The following is a 25947-nucleotide window of genomic DNA, read 5'->3' on the forward strand; positions in this document are numbered from 1 at the left end:
TGCGTCGGTGAAAGGCAGCACAACAAGCCCGCAGTGCCCTGGAGGGGCAAAGCCCCATTTTAGTGCCCCCCAACTCCCGGTCTTGATTCACAGGCTCCGGGGTCACAGGAACTGTCTCTAGACTCCTGACTCCGAGCCCCGCCCAGCTCACGCTGTGCAGCATCCACTCCCCACACAGCACACCTGGGCTTCTGCCCTCCAGGATGCCACACCCAGTTCACACACTCGCTGTCCGTGTGCAGCCCTCCCCCTCACACACCCAGGGCGGGTGCACAGAGCCTCAGGGCCATTTTTCAGCGCAGAGCAGATGGATGTCATCAAAGGAGCTAATGAGTTCCAGGCCCCGGGCAGCTGCACAGGAGGCTAGGGTCCAGGCCCGCGGCCTTGCCGACCGGACTGAAGGAGAAGGGCTGCAGGGGCCGTGCAGCTGGCTGCCGCAGGGAGCCCTCCGCAGGGTCGCGGGCTGGGGTCCGGGGCTGTCAGGCATGGCAGCTGCCAGCATCCAAATGGGAGGAAGCCATGGCTGGCATTCGGCCCTCCAGCCTGGGTGCCTTCTCATGGCTGCCAGCGCTGCTCGGCGGAGAAATGGGGGAGAGAGGGAGGCCACGAGAGAGGCCACTATGGCCCTGCCCCGGTCACTGTTCACTGCAGGAGCAGGGCTGCATCAGGCTCGGGCCCGGGAACCGACAGCAGCGGAGGGAAAGAAGGGCGGGAGAAGTGGGAGGCCGTGACAGGAACCCCCACCGAGGACCCCGTCCTGGTGCCAGCATCCCTTGGGTGGGCTTGACTCCCCAGTCTACCTCGAGCCTCCTCCCAGCAGGCGATGGCAGGGATTACTTTCCCCATGCCGCTGATGGGGAAATGGAGGCTCAGAGGAGGCACGAGCCGCCCAGATGGCACAGCTAGTTCAGGGTCGGGGGATGCTGACCACCACCAGCCCTAGGATGAAGGGGCTCAGGGCTCCAGACACAGCCCTCAGAGACGTGCAGATGAGAAAGTCTCTCCTGAGGCAGGTATTCTGGGGCCTCTGCACACCTTCCAGAAGGTTCTAGGGGGAGAGGGGGACCTGCCTCCTCCTCTGACCAGGCCATGCTCCATCCTGAAAGTGGTGTGAAGCTGGACTGGAAAGGCCTGGATGGGCAGGCCCTGGGCTGAGTGGCCGGGGCTGGCCCCAACTCCTGCTCTGTGAACTGAAGCAGCAGTGCTAACAGGTGTGGACAGGGAGACTGCCACCAAGCCTTCCAGGGACCCTGGGGGCCAGAGCATGTGTGCAGGCCTGGGGCTCAGCAGGGAGGCCCTGGCCGGGTGACCTAGGGAAAGGAGCTCTGTCGCTGGGAAGTGCTGTGTCCCTGGTCCAGGGCTGGCTGTCCCCTGGCCAATGCTGCAGGCCCGGGAGGATGGGCATTTGCTCAGGGGGCTGCAGGCTCAGCCTCTGCACAGCACCGTCGCAACCGCAGACAGGCATGGACCCCAGCCCGGCACAGCTCAGAGCGTGGGTCCTGCTCTGCTCACCAGGCCAGACTCAGCCGGCCAGGAAGACCATCAGTCCCACTGGACACCATCTTCCCACAGCCCCCTCTGAAGGATGACGGGCAAGAGGCCACCTCGGAGATGCTGGTTCCAGTCAGCCCCATGAGCCACGCCCTGTGCTCACCATGGGCTCCAGCAGAGACCAGGGCTGACACCCAGAATAACTGGAAAGCAATTGAAATCTTTACTGTAACTTCTTTAAAAATGTCAAAGGAGAGCACATTGCCTGACACCCTGCAAAATGACCTAAAATCACTCTTTCTGTCTCCCCCGAGTCCCACTCAGCTCGGCCCCGCAGCCCCTCCCGTGCTGCCCGCCGCTTTGATCACCACGGCCAAGTGGGGCAGCTCGGCCAGTGGGGCGTCCCTCACAGAAGGAGGGGTCAGTGCTCGTCCTGCTCCCATCCCAGCAACCCTTAAACGTCAGCGATTTCACGGGTGAGAAAACAGGCTCAGGGGGGCGCAGGCCCTGCCCAAGATAAGGGCTGAGCGGGGTCCAGGCGCTCAGAGCCCGGACGGCCTGAGAGTCCACGGGGCTGCAGGTCACCCACACGATGCCCCGTCTTGGCCGCCACGCCCTCGAAGACACACTCAGCTCAGCCACTCAGCCGGAAGGAAGCGTTCTAACCTTTCTTCCAAAGCAGAAGAGCAAGAGAACGGGGTGGGAGGGGAGGCCCAGAGGCAGCGAGTGGCTTCTCTGAGGCACTGGATGCAGACGTGAATATGAGGAGGTCCTGGCCCTCGAGAACCCATAATTCCATCGAAAACAACCAAAAAATGCACCCGATAGAAAAGGAGACCAAGGACACGAACAGACAGCTTACAATAACAGAAATCGTTTTGCCTCTTTACACAGAAAAAGATGTTCGACCTTGGTGACAATGAAGAGAATGCCACTTAAAGGAGCAAGGTATTGTGTTTTCACTTAAAATGGAAACAATTCAAAAGGCTGGTAACCTCCATGGTAGGCAGAGCCCTGGCCCCCCAAATGTCCACATCCTATTCCGTGGAGCCTGTGGATGTGTCACGTGACATGGCAAGGGGGCATTAAGGCCACAGGTGGCATCAAGGTTGCTAGTCAGCTGACCTGAGGATAGGAGAGAATTCTGGATTGTCCAGTGTGCCCAGTGTAATTGTAAGGGGCTTTGAAAATGGAAAAGGAGGCAGAAGAAGGGGCAGTGTCAGAGTGATGCCCTGTGAGACAGACTCCGCCGGTCATCCAGGCCTCACTGGCTTTGAAGATGGAAGGGGCCACAAGCCAAGGAAAGACCCTCCCCTGGGGCCCCCAGGAGGAGCGCGGCCCTGCCCACACTTCCTTCTCAGCCCAGGGAGACCGGCGTCTGGTCTCGGACTTCTGACTGCCAGAACTGTAAGATACTAAATTTGGGTTGTCTTAAAACCACTCAATTTAGGGGAAGTTGCTACCGCAGCAACAGAAAACTAATATAATATCCAGTGTTGATAAGGATTTGAGGAAACGGGCATTGCCAGACACATTGGGGGTAAAGCTGAAGGAGATGCTTTTTGTGGACAATTCATCAGCATCTTTCAAAAGTTTAAGTGCATATATCCTTTGACCCATTCATTTCCCTTCCAGGTGACTATCCTCAGAAACCCTTGTCCGTATGGGTAAATATCTGTGTACACGGATGTTTAAGGCTACGTGTTATATTATTTGTAATCCAGAAATAATGGAAATACCCAAGAAGAGGAAACTGATTAAACTATGGTATAGTCATTTCACGGGGACATGCCACCAGGCAGACACTGAAAAGAATGAGCTAGTCCTTTGTGTTGTAATGTTTACAATACATCAGAAGGTAAAACAAGCAAGTAGAGGACCCACAGACTCCCACTGCTGTAAAGCAGAAGAACAATAAGTACAGTATGTGCCTGTGCCCAGCACAGCGCCCACGGCGGGCACACGATAGACAAGCGCTGAATGGATGAGACCACTTGTCTGTCACTGTGGCAAACAGGCTAACAAAATGCTGATCATTGGCCGTGACTTGGGAACCAAAGCAGAAACACACATTCCACTAATTTGGTTTTTCATTTCCCAAGCATCTTGTAGACTTGGAATTTTCACTATCTGCTTCCACTTCCAGATCCTTAATTAAAAAAACATGAGCTAAGACCCTTCCAGCACCAATCCCTGTGAGGCCCTGCTGTTTACAATCCTCCATCAAGAAAAATACATGTTCATCTTTAAGGATATCCTCCTTGCCCTAAACTGGCTCCTAGACGTGTGACAAAGCCCGCCTTGCAAAGCCACGGTGAAGCAATTAATTTTTTTCTAGGTATGGAAAAAATTTTTGGCATGGAACCTTGCCAAAGACTTGACAAATCTAAATGCCCTAAAGCTCCTGGCATCCTTTGCCGCCATGTTTTCACTGCCCGCAAGAGCCCTGACGGGTGAGTTCAGCGTGACCTGCCCTTGAGAAAGCTCGGAGCTTTTGTTCTGATCGTCTGCCAGCTTGTTTGTTGTGGATGGACATTCCCAGCAGCCCCTAGAAGCGCTCTTGAAGCATTGTGACCATTTTGGAAACCTTTAAACTTCAAAGTGTGATGAGACACTTGAGGCCAAAAGAGCACAAACTTGGAATCCTGGTTTTGTCACTTAAAGCCGTGTGACCTATTTCACAGGGCCGTGGTGCTGAGCTAGTGCTCCCTGCACGGTGGCCATGGCAACGGGAGCTGTGCATCTGCTCCTACGCCCATCCGAGGCCTGATCCCCGCGGGGCGCCCCTGCCAGGGGACCAGCTTGAACGCAGAAGGGCAGGTCCAGATCACGGGAGATGCTGTCTCCACCAACGGCTCTCCGTCTCCATCTCTGCCAACAGTGGGGATTTCACACCTTGTCCTGACTTCCCTCTATGCAGAGAGCGTCACATGGGTGGGCAGCGGCCTATAGGCCATAGGAGGAAAGCCCTGGGGCAGAGTGGCCTCCAGTTCTATGTAGACCAGGCTCTCCATAGGGTAAGGCTGTTAGTTTGGGGTCTCTCCTGAGGACCTTTTAGTAGTAGGGGGCAGGGTCCCACCTTGCCCGGCATTAGAGACCCTCCCACTTAGAACGGAGTGAGTGGGAAGGGAGGACATGGTTGGTGACCCCCACGCAGAGCCAGGCCTGGAGGTGGGAAATCCAGGATTTTATCCTCTTCAGGAATTCCAGCTTCTCTTACCGGTGCTCAAGGGTTATGCTCCTATTTGGGCTGATGTTTTAAAGGGGCCTCAGCACCCAGCTGGGCGCAGGATGTCTGAGGAGGGCAGCGCTGAAGTAGGAGGCCGGTGAGGGGAGGGAGAGACTGGGCTGCTTCCTGTCTAAGGGGCCGTGGGGGTTCCAGGTCTGGGGCACCTCTTAGAGGTTAGGACTGGGAGAGGGACTCCGTGCTACACGGAGGCGAAATGAAGGCCACGCACACACACCAGTGCAGAATGCAGGGGTCCCCCGAGCGCCACCGAGCAGGTAGGATGAGGTGCACAGATCCCCTCCACCTGGGCCTTGTTATCGCCCACTTCACAGGTGTGGACACTGAGGTTTAAGGCGAAGGGTCTGCCCAGGGTCACCCAGCTTAGAGGTGGAGACGGGAGTCCAGACAGTCAGTCTGACCCTAAAGACAGGCTCTCTCCATCTCCTCCCAGAAAAATCATCACTTTCCTCTCCCTTCATTGTTAACCAGTCTCCTGTCCCTCGGTCACAGCTCAGCAGAGCCTGCCTGGGACAGGGCCCCTGGCACCACCCGGACCGGAGACAGAGGGAGGAACTCAGGGCCAATGCCATGGCCCCTGGGCATTTGGGCCTCAATGTCTCCTATGACCGGGCCTCATAAAGGCCTCGTAAGTGACAGCTCCTCTCCCGTCCCAGCCGCTCCCTGTGTGTCCCCACTCCTCCCTGCCATCCTGTAGGGAAGTCAGACAAGCAGCCTAGAGCCGGCTGTCAGGACGGCAGCCGCCAGAGGATCTGGTCTTTGTGGTGCCGAGGACGGAGCTATATTTAGCAGCTCTGGCCCGAGGCCCCACAGCACTGTGTTCAGATGCCGGCGGCCGGGAGCAGGGCTGGCGCGGAACTCGCCGTGGATTTGGCAGGATGCTGGGCCTGGAAACGGCCCTGGTGCTTCGACGCTCTCATGAAATAGTGGAAAACGGCAAAGGAGCCGTTCTGTGTCTTTGATTCTCCAGCTCAGAGTTGATCAGAGGAGAGCAGCCCCAAGGAGGCAGAAGCCCAGAGGAGGGCAGATGGCAGCACATGACACTGCGAGGCTTTCCTCAGGGTCTGTGGGGGGCGCGGGGGCACTGGCTTCTCTGTGGCCCCTCTGCTGCCACACTTCGCTTCTCACACTGGCCAGGGGCACTTTGCCCACACTCCTTGGCCATCCAGACGTTCTCATATCGTGAGGCCCACAGGAGGAGGCCACCCAGGTGGACATCCAGGGCCAGGGCATCTGCAGTCTCAAGCCCAAGGGTCTGGAAAGAACATCTTCAGGGGAAGAAGCGAGGGCACATGGAATGGAGGCCCGGGGGACCTCCACCAACTGAAACTCGCTCACCCCCAGAGCTTTGCATGCTCCAGCAGATAGGGGTGCTGTCTGCACCTGCTCGGTGCCACCCTGTGAGGTCAGCTGCTGACTATGCATCACCCAGCGCATGCTTGGTGCATAGTTGCAAGTCGCTACAAGAATAAAGAACGAATGAAGAGACGAACAGATGAACTGTTGATCAATCTCCATTTTGCAGATAAAGAAACAGGCTCAGGGCCCAAGGTCACTGATGGAGTTTGAAAAGCTAGGATGTAACTCAAGTCCATTAAGACCCCCAAGACGAGCTCGCTCTTTCCACTGCACCCTGTTGCCTCCCAATGCCCAGTTATGGGTTGAATTGTGACCTTATTTGTAAATAAATAGGGTCATCACAGATGTAATTTCTTAAGATGAGGTCATCAGGCTCTAATCCAGTACACCTAGTGTCCTTATAAAAAAGAGAAATTTGGACGCAGAGACAGACACACGTGGAGGGAAGATACAGAGGGAAGACAGCTGTCTACAAGCCAAGGAGGGAGGGCTGGCACAGACCCTTCCCTCGCAGCCTTCAGAAGGAACCGACCCTGCCAACACCTGGACTCCAGACTTCTGGCCTCCAGAACTGTGGGACGGTGCATTGCTCACTGTTGAGTCACACAGTGTGTGGGACTCCGTTCCGGCAGCACTAGGAGTCTAATGCCCGCCCCACCCCAGGAGCCTGCAGCCCGGATCCCCTCTGTTCTGGAACTTCCACACACCTTCAGCCTCAGTTCCTGAGCTCCAGCTTCTCCCTGGAGGGAGGCAATGGAGCAGAGGCCAAGGGAGGACATGGGCGCATTGTGAGGGGTGCTGAACCCGGGGGTCAGAACAGGGTTTCCTGGTTGAGCCCCCCATCAGCCAGAAAGTTCTAGGCTCTGGCTCCCCAGGTCCACACTCTGGTTACTCAAGGTGTGGGTGGATGACCATTTCCTGGCCTGGGTGTAGGGTGGTGTGCCGGGCCCTGAACGCTCCCAGGATGAGCGGAGGTCTAGTCTGAGATAAACCGTCCCTCCCAGATGTGGGCTCTTCGCTGACCCCTGGTCTTCCTGAGCAGAGACGGTCCCACAGAGAAAAGCGGACTGTGTGCACCATCTGTCCTGATTTTCCCAGGACCGGCGGCTTCCGGGATTCAGGCCCTGCAGTGCTAACAGTGGGAAAGTCCTGGGCACACCGGGAGAGCAGGTCGCCCTGTGGAGCACACATTCCCACACCCCTCTCCAACCCTGTTGCTGCCCTCACCATACTGGGGGTCACTGTGTGGCACCACCAAGCGTACCGGGGGCGGCAGGAGGGTGAGACACAGGCTTCGAAGCCCAGGCCTGGTTTGAATGTAGGTTCACTGCAAGCTGGGTGATCTTGGGCAAATTACTGAGCCTCTCTGTGCCTTTTTCTCCTTATCTGTAAAATGGGGAACCTCATGAGATGAAAAGAGCATGCGCCTGGATCAGTGCCTGGCCCCTAGGATTTCACCCCCGGGGCACGCCTCTATGCACAGCTTAACTCACAGCAGGTGCTCCAAAGGCAGCCCTGGGGAGGCTTGAGTGACTTTCTGAGCTTAAGTTTGGGCCAGTTGATCCCATTCTATTAATGAATAACCTTTCCACTGAAAAGGCCTGGAATATCAGATTTCTTGCTCGATCGCTACAAGACAACCTCCTGCTTCCCCTGGAGTCCTCTGCTATGGGGGGAAGACAGGAGAAAGGAGGACAGTCACATGAACTACGAGGGGCTCCAGGGATGGCCATCTGACCCAGGAGGACAAGTGGGCATTCAAGGGGCAAGGAAAAATACAATTTGATTGCTCCTGGGGACTGGCATCTTGGCATCCATCATTTCAGCCTCACCGCCTTCCAAAGTGAGCAAGGGAAGCCCCATTTTACAGAGGGGAAACTGAGGCAGTGTGAGGCAGTCACTTACCAAGGTGGTGGGTAAGGAGTGGTGGGGCCGGCACTCAAGCCCAGCTCAGTGCTCTACAGAGAAGAGGCCTGACCCGGGGAGCAGGCGGGCGGGGGCCCAGGCAGGGGGCAGGAGGGGGCGGTGTGAGGCAGGAGCCTCCAGGCCCAGGAGAGGGCAGGGTGCCCAAGGCTGGGCCCTGGTGCAAGGGGCCCAAGAGTTAGGAGAGGTGCTGAGGGGGAGCTGAAGGACACCTCCACTCATTCTGTGGGATTTCCAAGTCAGATTGTCCCGTTCCTCAGAGTTCTTTTTGGACCTTAAAACAGGCTGATCACAGGGGCCTGTAAAATGCACATTTGGCTGGAACACAGCCGGGCACCCCCAACCTCTCCTGGACGCTGCACTGGAGACTCAGCCAGCTCAGGGCGGGTGGGGGCTCCACACCTCACCAAGGATCTGGCCTGACCCCCAAAGCAGAGACTGCCCTGTGGGAAAACCCAGGCAGGCGCCAGCTGTTAGTATCCTGAAGGCCCCAGGTCTGCAAAAGCCTGGGTCTCCGGGGGCCGCTCGAGCCAGTTCTTCCTTCCTCAAGTCCCAAGTCCCACGGCCCACGGAAGAGGAGGACGCATCCCCCGGCTGGGCTCGTGCAGCAGGCACAGGAACACCCGCTCCCTACCCTTCAGCGCCTGGATCATTCGGGAAACAGGCCTGGAGTTCTCTCTCCTCCTGCGCCGGCCCCCAGACCCAGCCTCCCCGGGAGACCTTCCCACCCACGTCTTCAGGGATGGAGTAGGGGGCGTTCTAGGCAAAAGCTTGCTCCCTCCCCCAGGACCCTGTCCTGCTGCCAGGCCACAGACAGCCAGCCCCACACTCACAGGACTTCCCAGCACATTCTTTCAGTCTGAGCGATGTTTCCTCTGGAGAACTGACACCGTGTTTAATTCCAAAGGAAACTTCTGCATGGGCCCGAGTCCTCTAACCAAATGCGGGCTGTCATCCGGCCTGGGTTGGAAGCAGTGGAGCTAGCCCCCCCCAACCCCCCAGCATTTCCGGGGCCTTTGGGTCTGCGCAGCCCTCGCCCCTCATTCCGCAGGCAGACAGTGGGGAGGAACCACTGGGCCTCGCCTGGGTCTGACCTTCACCAAACACTCCGGGAGCCTGACGGGACCTTTGGGTCCAAGAGCACCGACAACGTGACGGCGCCAGATGCTGCACACCTCCAGGTCTCCCAGGACGAGGAAAGGGCCCAGTCCTGACCCCCCAACATCTTCTTGTTTGGGGTTGCAAGAGACCCCATAGTTTGGGGCTCTCACAATAGGACTGCCTGATTTAGCAAATAAAAATACAAGATGCCCAGTGAAATTTGAATTTCAGATACACAATGAATAATTGTATAGAATGCCCCGAATATTGCATGGGACAGACTGATACTAAACATTATGTTAGTATTATGAGGGCATCGTGTGTTTTATCTGCCACCCCATCAACAGGGGAAGACTGAACAGGTGTCTCTCTTGGAAGGGAGAGAGTGGGGCTGGCCTCGGACAGGAGAAGGACAAGCGGAGGGGCCAGCGACCACAGCAGAGGAGTGGCCTCAAAGACATCTATGAAGATAAGCCAACAAGGCCTCGTGACCTTGGGCCCTCGGCTAGGAGCAGAAGACCAGCCAGAGTCTGGCCTGTCCATCGGGGGCTCCGTGCACAGGTGCAGCTTCTGAACTTGGAGAAAAGCCTCTGGATTGCATATGACGCTAGTGATTATAATAATGAAACAGTCCTAACAGCCAACACTTATATCGTATTTTCTATATTGCCAGAGCTGTCCTACATCCTAAGCACTGATTCATGAAATCTTTACAATTGAGAGAGGTACTATTATTCCTTTCCATTTTACAGATGAGGAAACTCAGGCACAGAAAGCTGAAGTAACCTGCCCAAAGTCACGCAGGTAGTGAGTGGCGGGGCTGGGATGTGAACCCAGACCTGCTGGCTCCTCCACTAGGTCAAGCAGCAAATGGGTGCGGGATCCAGAAGCCGCCCAGGCTGAGTGTCCCGCAGGGCCTGCCCTTCCCCACCAGCCCTGCCCTCTGCCCATGAGCATCTCCCCGTGGGGTACAATGAGCCGCAACAGAAACATGGGGCAGAATCCCCGGTCCCAGAGAAAAGCACAAATGCAAGTGAGCCCCTAACTTCTCCCGCTGCTCAGTCTTCTTTCACCCGCTGGGGTAACACCCCCTCGCCCAGGGCTTTCCATCCACAGGGGGGCCCCAACTGCCTGTGTGTCAGGGAAGTGGAGGCTGGGCCCCTCTCGGTGTTGCTATTTCTGTTCAGGACCCACAGGCCTCGTGGTTGCTGCAAGCCCTGTGGTGCCTACAGTCCTTGGGGGCCGCTCAGGGGGCCGGGCCCTGGTGGGTCTGAAGTCCCACACGGGACTCTGGGAGAAACGCTTCCAGTAACAGGCAGAGAGCCAAAGGCTTGCCAGGTTCCCAGGAACTGAATCCATTCTGGATCCCAGGAGACGCTGAGTGCCAGGGAGAAACAAAGCGGGCCTCACTCCTGTCCCCATCCAGGCTCCGGCGAGGTCCCCACTCCTGCCCAGCTCCTGCCCAGCTCCTGCCCGGCTCCTGCCGGGGCCTGGAAACCAGAGGGAGGGGCTCACTCGCAGACTGGGGCACAAGAGGGGGCTGCCTCCCAGGGCGGGGAGGGCTTGGCTGCCCTCGAAGGCCCATCCCTTCCCCCTGCTGAGGTCACACCTCATTCTAGCAAAGAGGCTGGTCTCCAGCCACCAGCCTCCGCGCCACAGCCCAAACTGTCTTCCTAAAACACAGACCTGATGACACACGTCTCTAATCCTAATTGTTCTGCAAGCTGCTCCAGTCTGGAGGCTAAGGTCATACTAACTCAATCGACACCTAACGGGAGGAGACAGGCCGCCCTCTGGGCCCGGGGAACAGCCAGACTGCATCTGTGACACCGGTGTAATAAAATAATGTGACAAGGAGGAGTGAGGAAAAAAACAGCTGTGTCCGCCAGTGACCTGGGAGGGGGCCTGGGGTTCTGTCACTGGGGAGCTCTCTGCTCTGGCTGCGGGAGGCAGTGCCTGGAACCTGTGAACCACCCTCAATGATACTGGTCCCCCTGGCTTGACTTCGCCCCAAGCAACCTTCAGACAACCAGCCTGGCTCCCCAGGACCTTGACACCGCATAGAGGGTGTCCCAGATGGGTCATGCATGGGTTACGCATCATGAGGTCTGAATTTAGTTAGCAAGAGGGCAGGGAATACCCAATCTCTGGATCTACAGGCCTCAGGGGTCCTGGATTCTAGCAAATTCACTGAGGTTTTGAGTCTCCGCAAGACCTTCTCCCTGAGGACACTCTACCTTGCAGCTCACTGTCTTTCCACCTTCCTTGCCAGCCACGACTTGGAGCCCAGACTCTGCATGACATGGAGCCCTGCACAGTCAGTTCCCAACCTGCCTTCCAGTCTGATTTCCTGATCCTCCCAAGACCCAGTCTTGGTCTCTGTTTCTGGAATGCCCTCACTGATTCACCTTTCAGCAGCAGCACAAACGTCTCCTCCCCAGTGAAGCCCTCCCTGACTCTCCCCACTGGGCAGCTAGCACATGTCTCCTAGGTTCCCCGCCCTCAGCACTCACCCCAGTAACAGGCGAGTGGAGAGAGGAATACATTTGGGCTCAAAGACCCGACAGGTGTTTATGAGACTTGCCAAGACTCACACTGTGAAAGCCGAGATTCAGGTTGGGGGGGCGCCTTTGCTTTCTGAGGGTGACCCCATCCAGTGTGGGCACTGGCCACTGGTCTTTTAAAAATTTTTTTATTATTATTACTTTTTAAATTTTTGTGAGGAAGATTGGCCCTGAGCTAACATCTGTTGCCAATCTTCCTCTTTTTGCAGGACGCTGCCACAGCATGGCCTGATGAGCAGTGCTAGGTCTGTGCCCGGGATCCGAACCTGCGAACCCCAGCGGCCAAAGCGGAGTGCGAGAACTTAACCACTACGCCATCAGGCCCCCCACTGGCCTTTTTTAAAACAGGAGGTCTTAACCCTTTTTGTCCCATGGATTCCTATGGCAGCTAAATGAAGCCTATGGACTCCAGCTCAGAATCATGCATTTAGATGAATAAAGGAAAACATGCAAGATTACAAAAAATTGCACTGAAATACAGTTAAGATGCCGTGTTTTATGGGCTTCTTGACTAACACACTGAATAGAGGGGCTACTGGCAGGTCTAACAACAACCTTAATTTCTAGGTAATGATGAGCATAAATGCAATTTCAAGGCATCTGCAACAAGTGCAAGAGAACATGAAAATAGCTGTGATTGCTGTTGGGAACAAAGGCACAGCTAATGATACGGAGGTGTGCTACCCACATTCAAGACTGAAGAAAGTGCCAGTTCAACTTAAAAGTTAGTGAGAACAAAGGAGCATTGCTTTTCCCATAAGTTCTATCGAGGTTAAGAAGGGGATTCTAATACGCATCCAAGGTGAAGAACCACCCCTTCAGGCCTCCGATCTGTCGCCCTCTTTTTAAAATGCATCTCAAAGAATTCCTTCAACTTCCTTCAAAAAAAAAATTGGAAAAGAAGAAAATTTAAAACAACAGAAAACAAACTCAGAGTTGTTTCCCCCTAAGCAGAAAAAAGTCACTCCTCAGCCCACTGCCCGGTGGCTGCGGGGGGGACCAGCCTGGCATTCGCCCCAGGCCTCGAATGAGCTTCCCCTTGTCCTCGCCTCTTCCTGCCCTTAGTCATGATTCTTTCTCTCCTCCCAACACTCCCACCGAGTTCTACTGCAGCGAGCATGGCACCAGCGGCTTGTGGAATTGTTAAGCCTTTCAAGTGGAACCATTTATGTTAATGAGCCTGGAAAAAGCCTGAATATGTTTCAGGCATGCAAAAACATATGCTTCAGCCTCATTTTGTCCACAAGTGGCAGCATCTTACTTCGCTTTGCTTTGGTGGGATGGCGGGGGACACGGAAAGCTGCAGCTGTGCCCAGCGGTGTAGGGAAGGTGGTCTGGGCACACCCAGGTTTCCTGCCCCAGACACCCTGGAGCCACCATCGTCACAATGGCTCCAGTGCTGCCCACCACCAGTCGCTCCAGCTCTCCGAGCCGAGACCCAGGCCACGGGCTGTCAAAAGGACCCACTCCCCCATGGTGGGCTCCCCAAGGGTGTTTCCTTCCTCCGTTCTCCCTGCTGGGCAAGCCTAGGGAAGTCACTTAACATCACTGGGCCGCAGTGTCCTCATGTGTAAAATGGGAATGATAAAACCTAACCAATTACGTTGCCGGGAAAATTAGGATGATAAGTGTGTCCACAGATCATGGCATGTGCCAGACATTTAATTACTGTCACAATTACGTCCCATCTGACCCTTTGTAAAGCAGTGTTATACAGTAGAAGGAGTCCAGACTTTGGAGTCAGACAGACTTGTGTCCCAAGACCCAACTCTGCCACTTACTAGCTGTGTGACCTTGGCAAGTCACTTTGTGCTTCTGTTTCTTTAAAATGGGCGAGTACCCCCGTTTTAGGTGGGTTTGGTAAGAGTTAAGAAAAAGAGCTTCTATGAAATGGTCACCCAGTACCTGGCACACCGTAGGTGCTCAGTAGATCTTAGTTCTCTTGTCTTTCTCCCATCCTCCCAGCAAAGCTGTGGGGGAGGGGAGCAGCTCTGTCAAGGCGGGCGCTGAGGATGACTGCTGGCCTTCGATCTGGCCTTTCTGCTACGGGGTGTGTGTTCCCTCTGGGGAAGGAGGTCCCTGTAGACATCATCGGGAAAAACAGGACCCCCAAAGCAACGGAAAACGCAAAAGGGGAAACTTGTGCCTGTGGGGCCCAGGCTAAGTCCTACTGCTTCCAGCGCTGGAAAGGATGGAGCCCGCCGGCCTCTGCCCACCTCGAGCCACCGGGGACCTGCTGGCCCTCCTCCATTTTCCGTCCTCACCACTACCCGCGAAGCTGTGGGCTCTCTCTGCCTTTTGTACGTGTTTCCTCTTCATGGAGGCCCCGAATTATGAGGCTATGGAAAATTCAGGCTGTTTCCCTGTGGCCGTATTTTCCACATCACAGTATTGAAATGTGTCAGTGGCCAACTGCTTCGGATCCGGGTGCCTGCCACCCACTTAAAATGCTCCTCTTCAGTGGTTTAGAACGTTCTCCTCTTCACTGGCGCCAGGTCTCAGTCCCAATCAGTGGCGACAGCAAGCGAGAGCGCGTGAGAGATTCCACAGTCTCCGAACCACCCTCCATGGGTGTCCTCTCCGGAGCCCCTGGGGCTCTGCCACCCCTGGAGGGAAAGATTCCGTGTTTACTGCCACATATGGTCCTTTTGTGACTTTGGTTTTTCACCTGGGCATTGGGTGTTTAACGACTTGATAAAATGACAGGAATGTAACCAGGTGGTGGAAGGTTCGTGAGACCCTTTTCAAAGGAACCCAGAATCGTGGCTGCAAACTTCTGTGCCTTTTTCTTTCAGAAATCTATCTTTTTATTGAAAGGGCCAAAATTCGTATCTGGGTTCATATTCTAATTTTACCATTCAACCATCTACCATGACTTGGGGAATTTAAATTCTCTAAACTCCAGTGTGCTCATCTGTAAAATCATATCTACTTCTCAGTATAAGAATTAGAAAATAAAAGGTAAAAATAGCCCAACAAACAATCTGTTTAATAATGTAGATGAAAGAATGAAGGCAAGAAAAACATAGAGAGGATTGTTTTTCAAGTAAATAAACCTCATCTACATCCTTGAGGCTCTGGGCTGCATCTCACCTTCAAGGACTTCTGCTTCTGTTTACGCTCCCGTTAACTCCCTGATCACACAGCCTTCGTCCATGAGATTCGTCCGTTCAACTACTAAGTGCCCACCGCATGTCAATACAGACGGGAACACGACAGACGAAGTCCCCGCCTCCCCGGGGCTCACGGTCTTCTAGGCGCTTCTCCCGGCCGCCATTTTATGAACTTCCGGTTTTGCTCCCCGGGCCGTGAAGTCCCTTCCGCGGCGGCTTCCCCATCTTTCTCAGCATCCGGTAGGCCATCTTTCCAGGTACCAATCTTACGAGATGTCACAAAAACTGGGGCACCCAGACCCTGCTTCCTGAACAGGACCCTCTAGGTCCACAGTGTATTACAATCCGAACTGAACTGGATGTGAGGTCCCATCTCCAATAGCTGCACGATGTGGAGAAAATTATGCATCCCCATGTCTGTTTTCTCACCTGTGAAATGAGAGTTTTGGTCGGAGCAGGGATGAGAAATGGGTTTCAAGGACACTGCTTTTCCACCATCAGCGGGTGCTTCAAGTGCTGTGTTGTCTAAAGTTCTGAGGTTCCCATCTGGGCTCATTAGGAAATAACTGCAATTGATTAGTGATGTCTGCCACAGGCATGGCAGCTGATGGAGGGTAGTGTATGTGCCACAGGTTGTCATCCCTGCTGTACAAGAGCTTAAAGGACCCTGTGAGTTCTGCCATTTATAATTCCGTGACTCAGTGAAATATTGCTTTCCTTTATCTTTGACAAGAGGCCTTTCTTCACACACAGCAGCCTTTTCATCGGTTTGGTCTAGCACCTTTTCTCAGTTACTGTGTTTCAAGCCACAGCAACCTTACAACAAAATAAACACATTACTGACCTACCACACTCATATTCAGTACATTACTGCTTCCTGCCCCCAGGAGTCCAGGAAGTTATGTCAGAAAGGAGAATTTACATTTATTGAGCATCTCTTAAGTGCCAGATGGTTTCCACTCATTGTCTCCTACTTCTCAAACACCCTTGGGGCATCACCCCATCCTCCTTTCACAGAGCAGGGGCCAGTGCTCAGAGCAGTGAGGGACAGTGCTCAAGGAGCAGGCATTCCAGCAGTGGCACTTCGAACCCCAACCCCACTGCACCCTGCTCCCCTAAAATGTACCCAAATGTCTTGTTTATTCTTTCTCTTCCAGGAGGCAGAGGTGCAAAATGAAACTGACAGCAGGTCTAGACAGAGCGATGAGATCTGGACAATCATTTAGATGACTCAGTCCCCATCCATCATTTTTCTTCCAGTCGGCTGGGGATGGGACCAAGAGTAGACATTCCTGCCTGATTTGGGAGGCCAGCTCAGCTCATCAGATTTGGGGCATGACTGTGAATTTCCTGAAAGCATTAAACAGGTCCCTCTGCATCGCAAACCCCCATCCGGACCCCATCCCCTTCCCTGGTCCTGCCTCTGACCCCCGAGGAGGAGAGTGCAGGACGAAGGCCTCCACGGGCACTGTCCACTGGCTCTCCTCCCGGGAAGCCCTCCTCACCACCGAGAAACCGCTGCCACCACCACACAACCCTCTCCCTGGAGGCCTGAGCCCCCGGGAGTCTGCAGTGCCCTAACAGGAAAGTGGGAGGCCCCCAAAGCCTCCGAAATTCTTTTAGGAGACCGGGGGGGGGGGAGGGGGGACCTCATAAAGGAGAGTGTGGAGAGGGCGTGGATTCCTAACGGTCAAGAAAATCACATCTTTGGATCCTATCTCTAGGATGCAGCCTGAGCCTGTACACCCAGCCTGGGGGCAGTTTTCAGCATGTTGGCTAGAGGCTGGGGCCTGGGTGAGAACCCCTGGTTAGTGGCATCCGTTGCACCTCAGAGACATCCTCTGAGACTGTGGCTGCCACATGCAGAGGCGACCGCTGGGACAGTGTTGGGAAGGCACTGCCTTGACCAAGGCCAGCAGAGCCTGGGGATTTCTGTACAGCCCTTCAGCTCAAATTGGGCCCTTGAGTCCCCTAGTGCCTACAGTCATGGAAAGCAAGAGTTAAGAAAACATCCCACCTCGCATTCCGCTGGTGGGAATGTACCGTGGTGCAGCTGCTGTGGAAGACGATGCGGCAGTGCCTCAGAAAATGGAGAAGAGAATTACGATACGATCCAGCAATTCCATTTCTGGGTATATACCCAAAAGAATTGAAATCAGGGAGTCAAAGAGATATTTGTACACCCATGTTCAGAGCAGCATTATGCACAATAGCCGAGAGGTGGAAACAACCCAAGTGTCCATCAATGGAAGAATGGTAACAAAATGTGACACACACACACAATGGAATATTGTTCAGCCTTAAAAAGGAAGAAAAGTCTGACACGTGCTACAATATGGATGAACCTTGAGGACATTATGCTCAGTGAAATAAGCCGGTTATAAAAAGACAAATATTGTACGATTCCACTTGTACGAGGTACCTAGAGCAGTCAAATTCAGAGACAGAAAGTAGAAGGGTGAGTGCCCGGGGGTGGGGCCCAGGGGGCAGTAGGTAGTCACTGTTCAATGGGTAAAGCATTCCAGTTCCGTAAGATGAAAAGAGTTCTGGAGATCGGCTGCAGAACAGCATGAATGTACTTACTACTGAACTATATAGTTAAAAATGGTTGAGATGGTAAATTTTACGTTATATATATTTTATCACAATTAAAAAAAATGTTCCATTAGGAAAACAGGTTTTGGAAGTGTGAAATTGATAAGACCTAAGTGATTTGTTTTGCTTTTTTCTTTTAGCAGTGGCTCTGCCAACTGGCTCTGTTGTATGACTTCTCTGAGCTTCAGTTACTTTACCTACAAAATGGGGTCCCTGGGGTATCTCCCTTGTAAGGTTGTCACGCGGATTATACGAGGGGAAGCTGGTCAGATCCCAAGCACTATGCCTGCCACACAAGGGCTCCATAAACAGCAGCTCTTACCATCATCATCATCATTTGTTACTGTTAATGTCATTATGATCATTAATTATCGAGCTCTCAGTCATGTCACAGCACCGATGGGTCGGTCTGAACTGCTACCAGGATTTACCCTGGAAATGAGAAATAGGCGGCTTTGCAGAGGGGGTGGTTAATCTGGTCACTTTCTGAGTCATAGTGACCAAATGAGGGAATATTGTGGTCTTTGATGTTATTTTAAAAACAAAACAAAACTGACTCAGGAGGTTTGTGAGTTTTTCAGAACGATGCCAAAAATCAAGGAAGGGCAGGGCCAAATGTCTTACAGCCAGGATGCAATGGTCCCGTGGTGAATGTTGTTCAGGCAGCTTTGGACGGATCCCCAGGCCCTAATAGCAGTGGACAGCCGCACATCTGCAGAGGGGACTCTTCAGCTCCTGCCGTGCTAGGGCTGCTCAGAAATCAGCTTGTTCTGCAGCCGTCAGCCTAATGAGATTTCAAGTGCAATCACTGTCACTTATCTGGCCTGCCTACTCGCACCAAGCAAAGGCAGAGTGTTCCATTTCTAAGTAAAAGTTTCCAGATTCCAAGCCCTGAAGCCAGGCTTTTTACAGGACGCAAAGGACTTAGGCCTCCAGCGTCAGCAGGATGAAGGAACCCTCTCCCCACCAACATCTCTGCCGTCCAAACCACGGCTTCCTGGCTCTTCCTTCTGGGGATTTCGCAGGGCCTCAACACACTACACATACGGTTCAGGGCATGTTAAAACATTTCAGATGCAGGATATGTTCCTGACTCAGCATGTATCTCTCACTCCTTGGCTGGGCTCTCAAAGTCTTTCATGATCTAATTCCCGCCTCTCCCCAGGCTCATCTGCTGCTCCCCTAAGCGCACCTCCAGCTCTGGCACTCTAAACGAGCTAGCGGGCCTCAAACATGTTCTTATTCCACATGCCTCCTTGACTTTGAGCAAAGAATGCTTCGGCAAGGAATGCCCTTCCTCCCCACCACTGAAAACTCCCAGGCGATGTTCAAAAGACAGCTCAACTGACACCTCTTCCAGAAAGCCTGCCGAGGATTACGAACCGTCTGAGACTTTACTCTGTTTGCAAGGAGACAAGTGAGCCTTCCAGGTTCATAGATGCCAGCAGAAGACAGGAGACTCCTGGGTCAGAGACACGGGGCAACGTGGAGGGCCCAGGAGGATGCTGTGCATGCAGTCGGTGTGCATCACAGCTTAGGAGTGCCAAGCTTAGAGAACCCAAACCTTTTACAATGGGCTGCAATTAATCCTGCCCTCTGCCAAGGAGGAAGAGCTCTGTCTTCCAGGGCTGCCTGCTGTATAAACATCCTTGAAAAGACGGTTTGGAACCAAAGGGAAATTAGTGCCTCTGCTTATAAAATGGACAGAAATGCCAGAGACCATGAAGGACTGTCTCCCAACCAAGTCTTCCACGGCTACCTGATCTGGCGCCCGCACAATGCTCCCACCGTGCCCTGGGCAACCTCCACCTTCAGAAATATGAATCCACAGTGTAACGACTTATTTATTTTTTTGGTCCACTACTAGCCTGGGTGCTCTCTGATGTTAGGGACTGTCTTTTACACTAGCCATGAGACACGCAGTAATGCTCAATGAATGTGCAAATGAATGAACGAGTCAAATAAGGAGGACCAGGAATTGGGATAGCCATGGTTTGGGAGTGATCAAATAATCATAACAACAAATGGCTGACATTTAGTGATTGCTTACTCTTGCATTCTAGGCACTGTATGGGGATTCTTACCCCGGTTATTTTATTTTATCCTCATGATAACACGATATGGAAGGTACTTTTATTAACGGTACATATAGAGAAGTCAAATTCACACGGCTCATAAACAATAGAACTGGATGTGCCTGTGCCCGAGCCCTCAGCCCCTCCACTGAGGGGGGGCGGTGTTTGTGGAGGTGGCAGAAGGAAGGAAGGAATGGCTTTCTTTTTGTGTTTACCGGGGCGGGGGCACCAGCCTGCCCGTCACTGTCACCATCACCTACTCCACAGCGTGACTCACAGCCCATCAGCCACCTCCTACTGGAACGTCACACCTTTCTAATCTGTCCCACGCTGGGCAGATGGTGTTTGGTCTTTGGAACCGCCTGGAATGCAAAACTGACCTTTCTCCCTGAAATGGGGAGGAAGGGATGAGATAAATTTGCGGACAACTCCCAATTCTTAAACAGCCATTGCCCTTGACCTTACTGATAATCAAAGAAATATAAACAAAAAGAAGACCAAAGACCGCCCACGGTAGCACCCACCGCAGGTGAGGGCTGGTGAAATACGGTCTCAAATTGCTGCTAAGAGTAAAATGAGCACATTCTTTCTGGAGGAAAATTTGCCAGTGTCTTTCAAAATTTTAGATATGCACCCACTTTGACTTAGCAATTTAATTTCTAGGATTTACACAATGAAAATACTTGCAAAGTCGTTCAAAAATATAGATAGATGCTTAGAGCAAAAGTGTAAATAATTCACAAGCTCTTTTTAAAACATTCAAGAAATATAGAAATTTATAAAGGAAAAGTCTCTGCTAGTTTCAATTCCTCCAGGGATGTCTACCATTAATGATTTAGAATATATTTTGCCAAGCTTTTTTATGCATACTTTTTTCTAAAAGTGAGATATTTTATATGTATATATAAAGGATATTTTACAGGGGCCAGCCCGGTGGCACAGCGGTTAAGCGCGCACGTTCCGGTTTGGTGGACTGGGGTTCGCGGGTTCAGATCCCTGGTGCGGACATGGCACCGCTTGGCATGCCATGCTGTGGCAGGCGTCCCATGTATAGAGTAGAGGAAGATGGGCACGGATGTTAGCTCAGGGCTAGTCTTCCTCAGCAAAAAGAGGAGGATTGGCAGCAGTTAGCTCAGGGCTAATCTTCCTCAAAAAAAAAAAAGAATATTTTATAAAGTTTGTATACTATATATACTGCTCTGCAATTGCTTTTTTTCACTTAACATTTTACCGAAGACATTCTTTTATATCAACTTATAGGAAACCTATATGAAACTCATTTATTAACTTCATAGCACTTTGATTTGGGATCTGGAATCATGTATCTTTAATGGATTCCTTCTTGAAGGATATTTAAATTGAGGAGAGTACAATTTAATACAGCCAGGTTATAGCTCAAAAGGAAATGCCTACTCCTTAAAAATTGCTCACCCACATCAACTTTACTTATTTGAGGACTGTTTATCCATTTCTCACGATGATTCAGGGCTCTCCCATCTTCCCTATAATTACTCCCACTGGATTAAAGCATGCAAGCCTTATACTTGGCCAGAAATCACAAAATCAACTCAAAATATAAATCTAGAAACCCAAATGTACCCAAATGTCTGGTTTTAGGACTGTGGAACTGTATATTCCCACAAGACTCCGTCATCACTCTGAGAACCACAAGTCTGCTGCTTTCTGTAGAAACCAGTATACATCCTGCCAACCTGGGCCCCGTCCTGGAACTTGCAGCACCTGACCGTCACCTGTGCTTCTCATTGTTCATTACGGCCCATCCTCCCTTCTGCTTGTATCCCCAACACCCAAACCCCACGTGGCCAGGACAAGACCAGCAGGGTGAGTCAACCTTGTGGCCAGAGCACAGAGCTCCCGATGAAATGCACTACTCAGAGGGGAGGCAGGGCTCTGCAGAACTCAGCCCAAGGCTACAAACAGCACAGAAGACTCCTGTGGAGCCCTAAACACATCCCAGCTTCCAGGCACATTCCAGCCTTTGTGCAGCAGGTTGCCTGGGAACTGGGAAGAAGCCAATGAGAATCCAGCTTTAATTACTTTTCAATAATAATGAGCCTTACACAAAGAGCTCTTATAAACTTTGCCTTATTAGATTCTCACCCAATTTTGGGAACCGGGGATTATTAACCCCATTTGATAAATGAAGAAACCAAATCATAGAAGGCAGAGCTTCTAAGAGCCAGCGCAGGGTGCGAGGCCAGGTCGGCCTCGGACCAGGTCGGACAACCTCACTCAGCCAGGGAAGGGCTGCGTTTCCTGGGACGAGACCAGCCCTGCCTCCCTGCACCCAGCGGGACTCCAGGAGGCAGGGCCTTTGGGAACTAACTGAGTTTCTCTAAGGGGCCCATGCCCTCCCCTAGTGCATTTCTGTTAAAATAACCCCCCAATGACTTGACATCATAGCGTTCTCTGCAATTCCATTAAATTGCTAAGAGCGATTCCAGCATCAGAAATCAGGGCATAGGGAGCACACGAGGCCAGCACCCCAGCTGAGGGTACTCAGTGATGAATGGACAAGTTGGAGGCAAGGAAGCACCGAGGCCTAATGGAGAAGGAGGTCCTTCAACCCCTTTCTCCTCCCTCACTCTCGGTGGCTAGCTCTGGGCTGTGAGGTGACAGGAGGCGTACTGTTTAGTGGGAAACAAACAAACGCTAATCTTCGAAAGTTCAGCCAGTTTACCTTCCCACTTCCCCCAGGCTTCAACACAAATACCAGACAAAGCATCCTCACAACAGAGAAGACATTTGGTTCACACTTGAGAATGCCATCGTCACTGTCCACAGTCTGCGGTGTCCAGCCAAGGAGGCACTGTCTGCACACATCATTCTCTAGGTCAAGGAAATCGCTGGGTCACTCGAATGGCTACTACCTGGATGATAGCTGTGAAATTTGTTTACCTGTGGCCTCAGAAGTCTTGGCAATACCTTGGTCAAGTTGGTTGTATGTGACTGAACCTGTAGGTTCAAACTAGGTATATTCAGCTGGAAAAACCAAGGGACCTTCTCATTTATATCATATTCTAATGTGAAAACAGAAAAGACAACAAATGCATGGCGTGCCGAGCTTGGTAGCTGTGAGCTCTATTTTAATTAGATGTCCCTTAGAATGGTGCCTTGGCTAACTGGGTCAGATTCTTCATATTTGTGGACACAGCGCTATAAATAAAAGCATCCGCTTTATGCATAATGGCTTGTCCACTCTCCAGCTTCCAACATGCCACTTTCCTCCTAACCCCCTGCACAGAAGGAGCACAACATCAGTCAGCCCACCCACTGGCCCGTGAAGGGAGACAGGCGAGGGCTCAGCACAAAAGCCCCACAGAAAGACGTCAGACCCCATCACCATCGCCGGCGCACTCAGGTGCAATAACAAGCCGCCATGTCCTTCTCCCCTTCCCCATCTGAATGTAAAAACAGACCGAGACCTTGCACACACCCCGCTCAGTTTTCTAGGCGGGCATATAATGTTACTGTCTGTAACTTTCCACGAACCTCCTGGCGTTACCATACATATTAATACACATACCAGCATTTGAAGAAAGGAAAATACGGGGTGCTTCGTGATTATTTTCAATTGAATTCATCTGGGAATTTTAAATCCTGAAAATTTAGCCCCTTTTTACAGTATTTTAAGGTTTGAAGAGTATATGATTTTGTCCTTTTGAATGGCAAATCCCCCTTTTCTATTTAAGAGAAAGTTTCTTCAGCGTGTTATACATTTCAGAGCCAACTGTAAAAATCATTAAATTACAAAACTACAGAATGGGGCAGTGGTGACAATGTTCCACCCTTTGCATGCCTTTGAAGGCAATCTAGTCTTTCCAGTTTCCTACCCAGTAAAAGGAGCCCAGTCTCTCTGTAAAGATGATACTTGAGCCCCAGCTCAATTGTGTTGGGACGATGGTGGCCCAGGAACCAAAGGGGAGGTGAATGGAAGAATTCTGTGGGCACTTGAAACTGGATTTCTCTTCTCTGACTCTTGGCAAGCCACACTGCCAACGAGCGAGGCTCTGTCGCAAGGTACACACGCCGCCATTTCTACCATGTGATATCCCTTTCAAGGTGGCTTGAAAGGTCTCCAGTCTGTTCTCTAAAGACTCACAGGATTGGCCAGACACTGGCCAGTCAAGCATCAGATGCCCCACATCTCCCTTCCAGCCAATCAAACTGGAATTTATTCTCACAGAGAAACTCAATGAGTTAATATCCCAAGAGCCTGAGCACAAATCAAGAAAAACTTAGTGGGTCTACCTTCTGGGTTTCTTGGATCTGTCTCTCCCTGTCAACCTCCTGCATCCTCATGACCATCGTACACAGGAGTGCAGATTCGGCACTGCACAAGGATGCTGAATGTATGTCCATCATATGATGGACATGTGAGACTGAGTGGGCAGGGGTGGGGATGCTGGGCCCTTAGCAGAGTCTGAAGCATGGACACACATAGGCACAAAGGCCACGCACACTTGGGAAAGCTGGAGAATGGACCCACTGGCTGCAGTCCACACGTGCAGGCAGGGGCTCCGTGAGCCAGGCATGCTCTTGGCATCCTGAGTAGTCTCTCACCAACCACGTCCGCACCACCTCCCTGACTATTCTGGTTCTCTTCCCGAGGTAAGGCCAAAGAGGTGAGGAAGAATCCTGAATCCGCTCAGAAGGCCAGGGATGCAGGGACGCATTCTGCACCTCAGAGAGGAGGAGCTCACAGCCGGAAGCTTGCATAGGCGCCTGGGTACAGAGAGGCTGGTGCTACAGTCCCCACAGAGGAGGTACATCTTTGCTGCCGACCATGTCGTGCGGCAGTGCCCTGGCCCACTCCTCACCAGGCATCTGCATCTGAGGCCAGCCACCTCTTTGAGAAGATAAAGTGCAGCTGAGTCACCTCTGGCCTGGGAGTCTGGACACCAGTGACTCCAACTGGGTCATCCCCTGACCTGTGCCTGGGTCTTCCCTCTGTGAAATGATGCCCCTTCCAATTCTAGGACTCTATAATTCTACAAAAACAACCCCACCTTTGGACTAGGCGACAGAGGGGCAGGTGCAATCACGAGGGGGCCAGGGCGCAAAGCCTGGAGCAGGACAGCATTTTCCCTTTAGGCCACTGGGTTCCACTTAAGGTTGGTTTGCTCGCAATCTGCCTGACCAGGGCTGGGATCATAAGAGGCGTGGGCCAGGCCCGAGGCTGTAGGGGATTCCACAGTCGGATGCACCGGGTTTTGTTACCAGGGTCCCTAATCAGTGTACCTGGTACTCCCTTGTTCCCCTCTCAAGGCTGTGCTGAAGCCATGCAAATGACAGCTGAATTAATTTCTCTGTCGTTTCGGATACAAAATGCGTGTAGGCAGAGCCCGTTACAGATTACATCGGTCTAGTAGGAATTGGGTATCTTGGCAGGCACGAGGCAGGGGAGGTGCCGAGGTAGCTCCTTCCTGCCCAGGGGCTAAGATCTGGATCACCCCAGGCAGGCCAAACAAGGCTGTGTGTGCCTTGGGGGGTAAGCACCGGGAAGATAACTCACATGGGTCCTTTTGCCTTCCTCGTCTCCCAGAGAGGTGATGACTGTCTCGGAAAAGACCGTCTGTCCAGTCTGGTTGTTGGTGACCTACAGGAGAGCAGGGACAGTGAATGTGACATAGAAGTTTTGTTGTTTTCCCATTTTGCGAAGCAGGAGCATCTGCCGCCGTAGACGGAGTGCCCCTCCCCCTCTCGTTCTGTCTGAGCTCCACCAGCAGCCGTCAGACAGCTTCCCCTCGAGCAGCGATAAGAGATGTAATGAGGCGACCTCATGGCGTTGCTATGCGAGCGCAGGGTGGCCCGTGTGAAGCACTCAGCACACAGCCCATCGCCCAGAAAATATTCAACATCCGCTATTTTTATCGGGCTTGGCACTGGAAACTCAATGTCAACTTTCTTTTCAACAACTGCAGGTGTGGGTGTCTAATCCAACATCTTCCATGAGGAACAAGCAGCTTGGAGCCACCTCTGCCCCCCTCCTCATTCTGGCGAACTGTTTTCTCTCCTCAGTAAAGTGTTTACTTGGCCCAATATTCCTCTCTTTGTCGTCTGCCTCTGATTCTGTAACCAGGAACAGGCACCTCAAAGCTGAGTCTTAGAATCCTGACACAGAACCCAGGCCATTCCTGCCCCACCCAAGGCCATGTCTAATGTTTGGGTTGGTGATAAAGAACAGAAAGGACGCCGGCCCCATGAGCTGGGGGATCTGTGTTCTGTGAGCCTTGGCTCAGCTGCCAACAAGCATTCAGTATGCACCCTGGAACAAGTCATTTCTCTTCTCTGATTCACAATTTTCTCATTTCTAGGTCATCTTTAAAGCTCCTGCCAGGTCTAACATTACAGGCGCCTGCAGCCAGAACAAAGTGGAAACGCTTAGCTTAATTTGCAGTGGTGGATCAAATTCCAGTTCTGAGGAAGTCAGGATCATGTCTGTCAACATACTTTAA

At 52.5% G+C, this 25947-nt stretch overlaps 1 protein-coding gene across 4 annotated transcripts in view; it reads right to left on the reverse strand.

The window, feature by feature from the left end:
- The window catches only part of DKK3 (dickkopf WNT signaling pathway inhibitor 3), a 40949-nt gene that overhangs the window by 5232 nt on the left and 9770 nt on the right, over nucleotides 1–25947 (reverse strand). For all 4 annotated transcript variants that reach the window (XM_070626366.1, XM_070626364.1, XM_070626367.1 and 1 more), the window contains exon 4: nucleotides 25005–25088. In XM_070626366.1, coding sequence (XP_070482467.1) covers nucleotides 25005–25088 — 84 coding nt within the window. The remainder of the gene's footprint in view (nucleotides 1–25004; nucleotides 25089–25947) is intronic.

Source organism: Equus przewalskii, chromosome 6 (assembly GCF_037783145.1).
Source record: "Equus przewalskii isolate Varuska chromosome 6, EquPr2, whole genome shotgun sequence".
Lineage (NCBI taxonomy): Eukaryota > Metazoa > Chordata > Mammalia > Perissodactyla > Equidae > Equus > Equus przewalskii.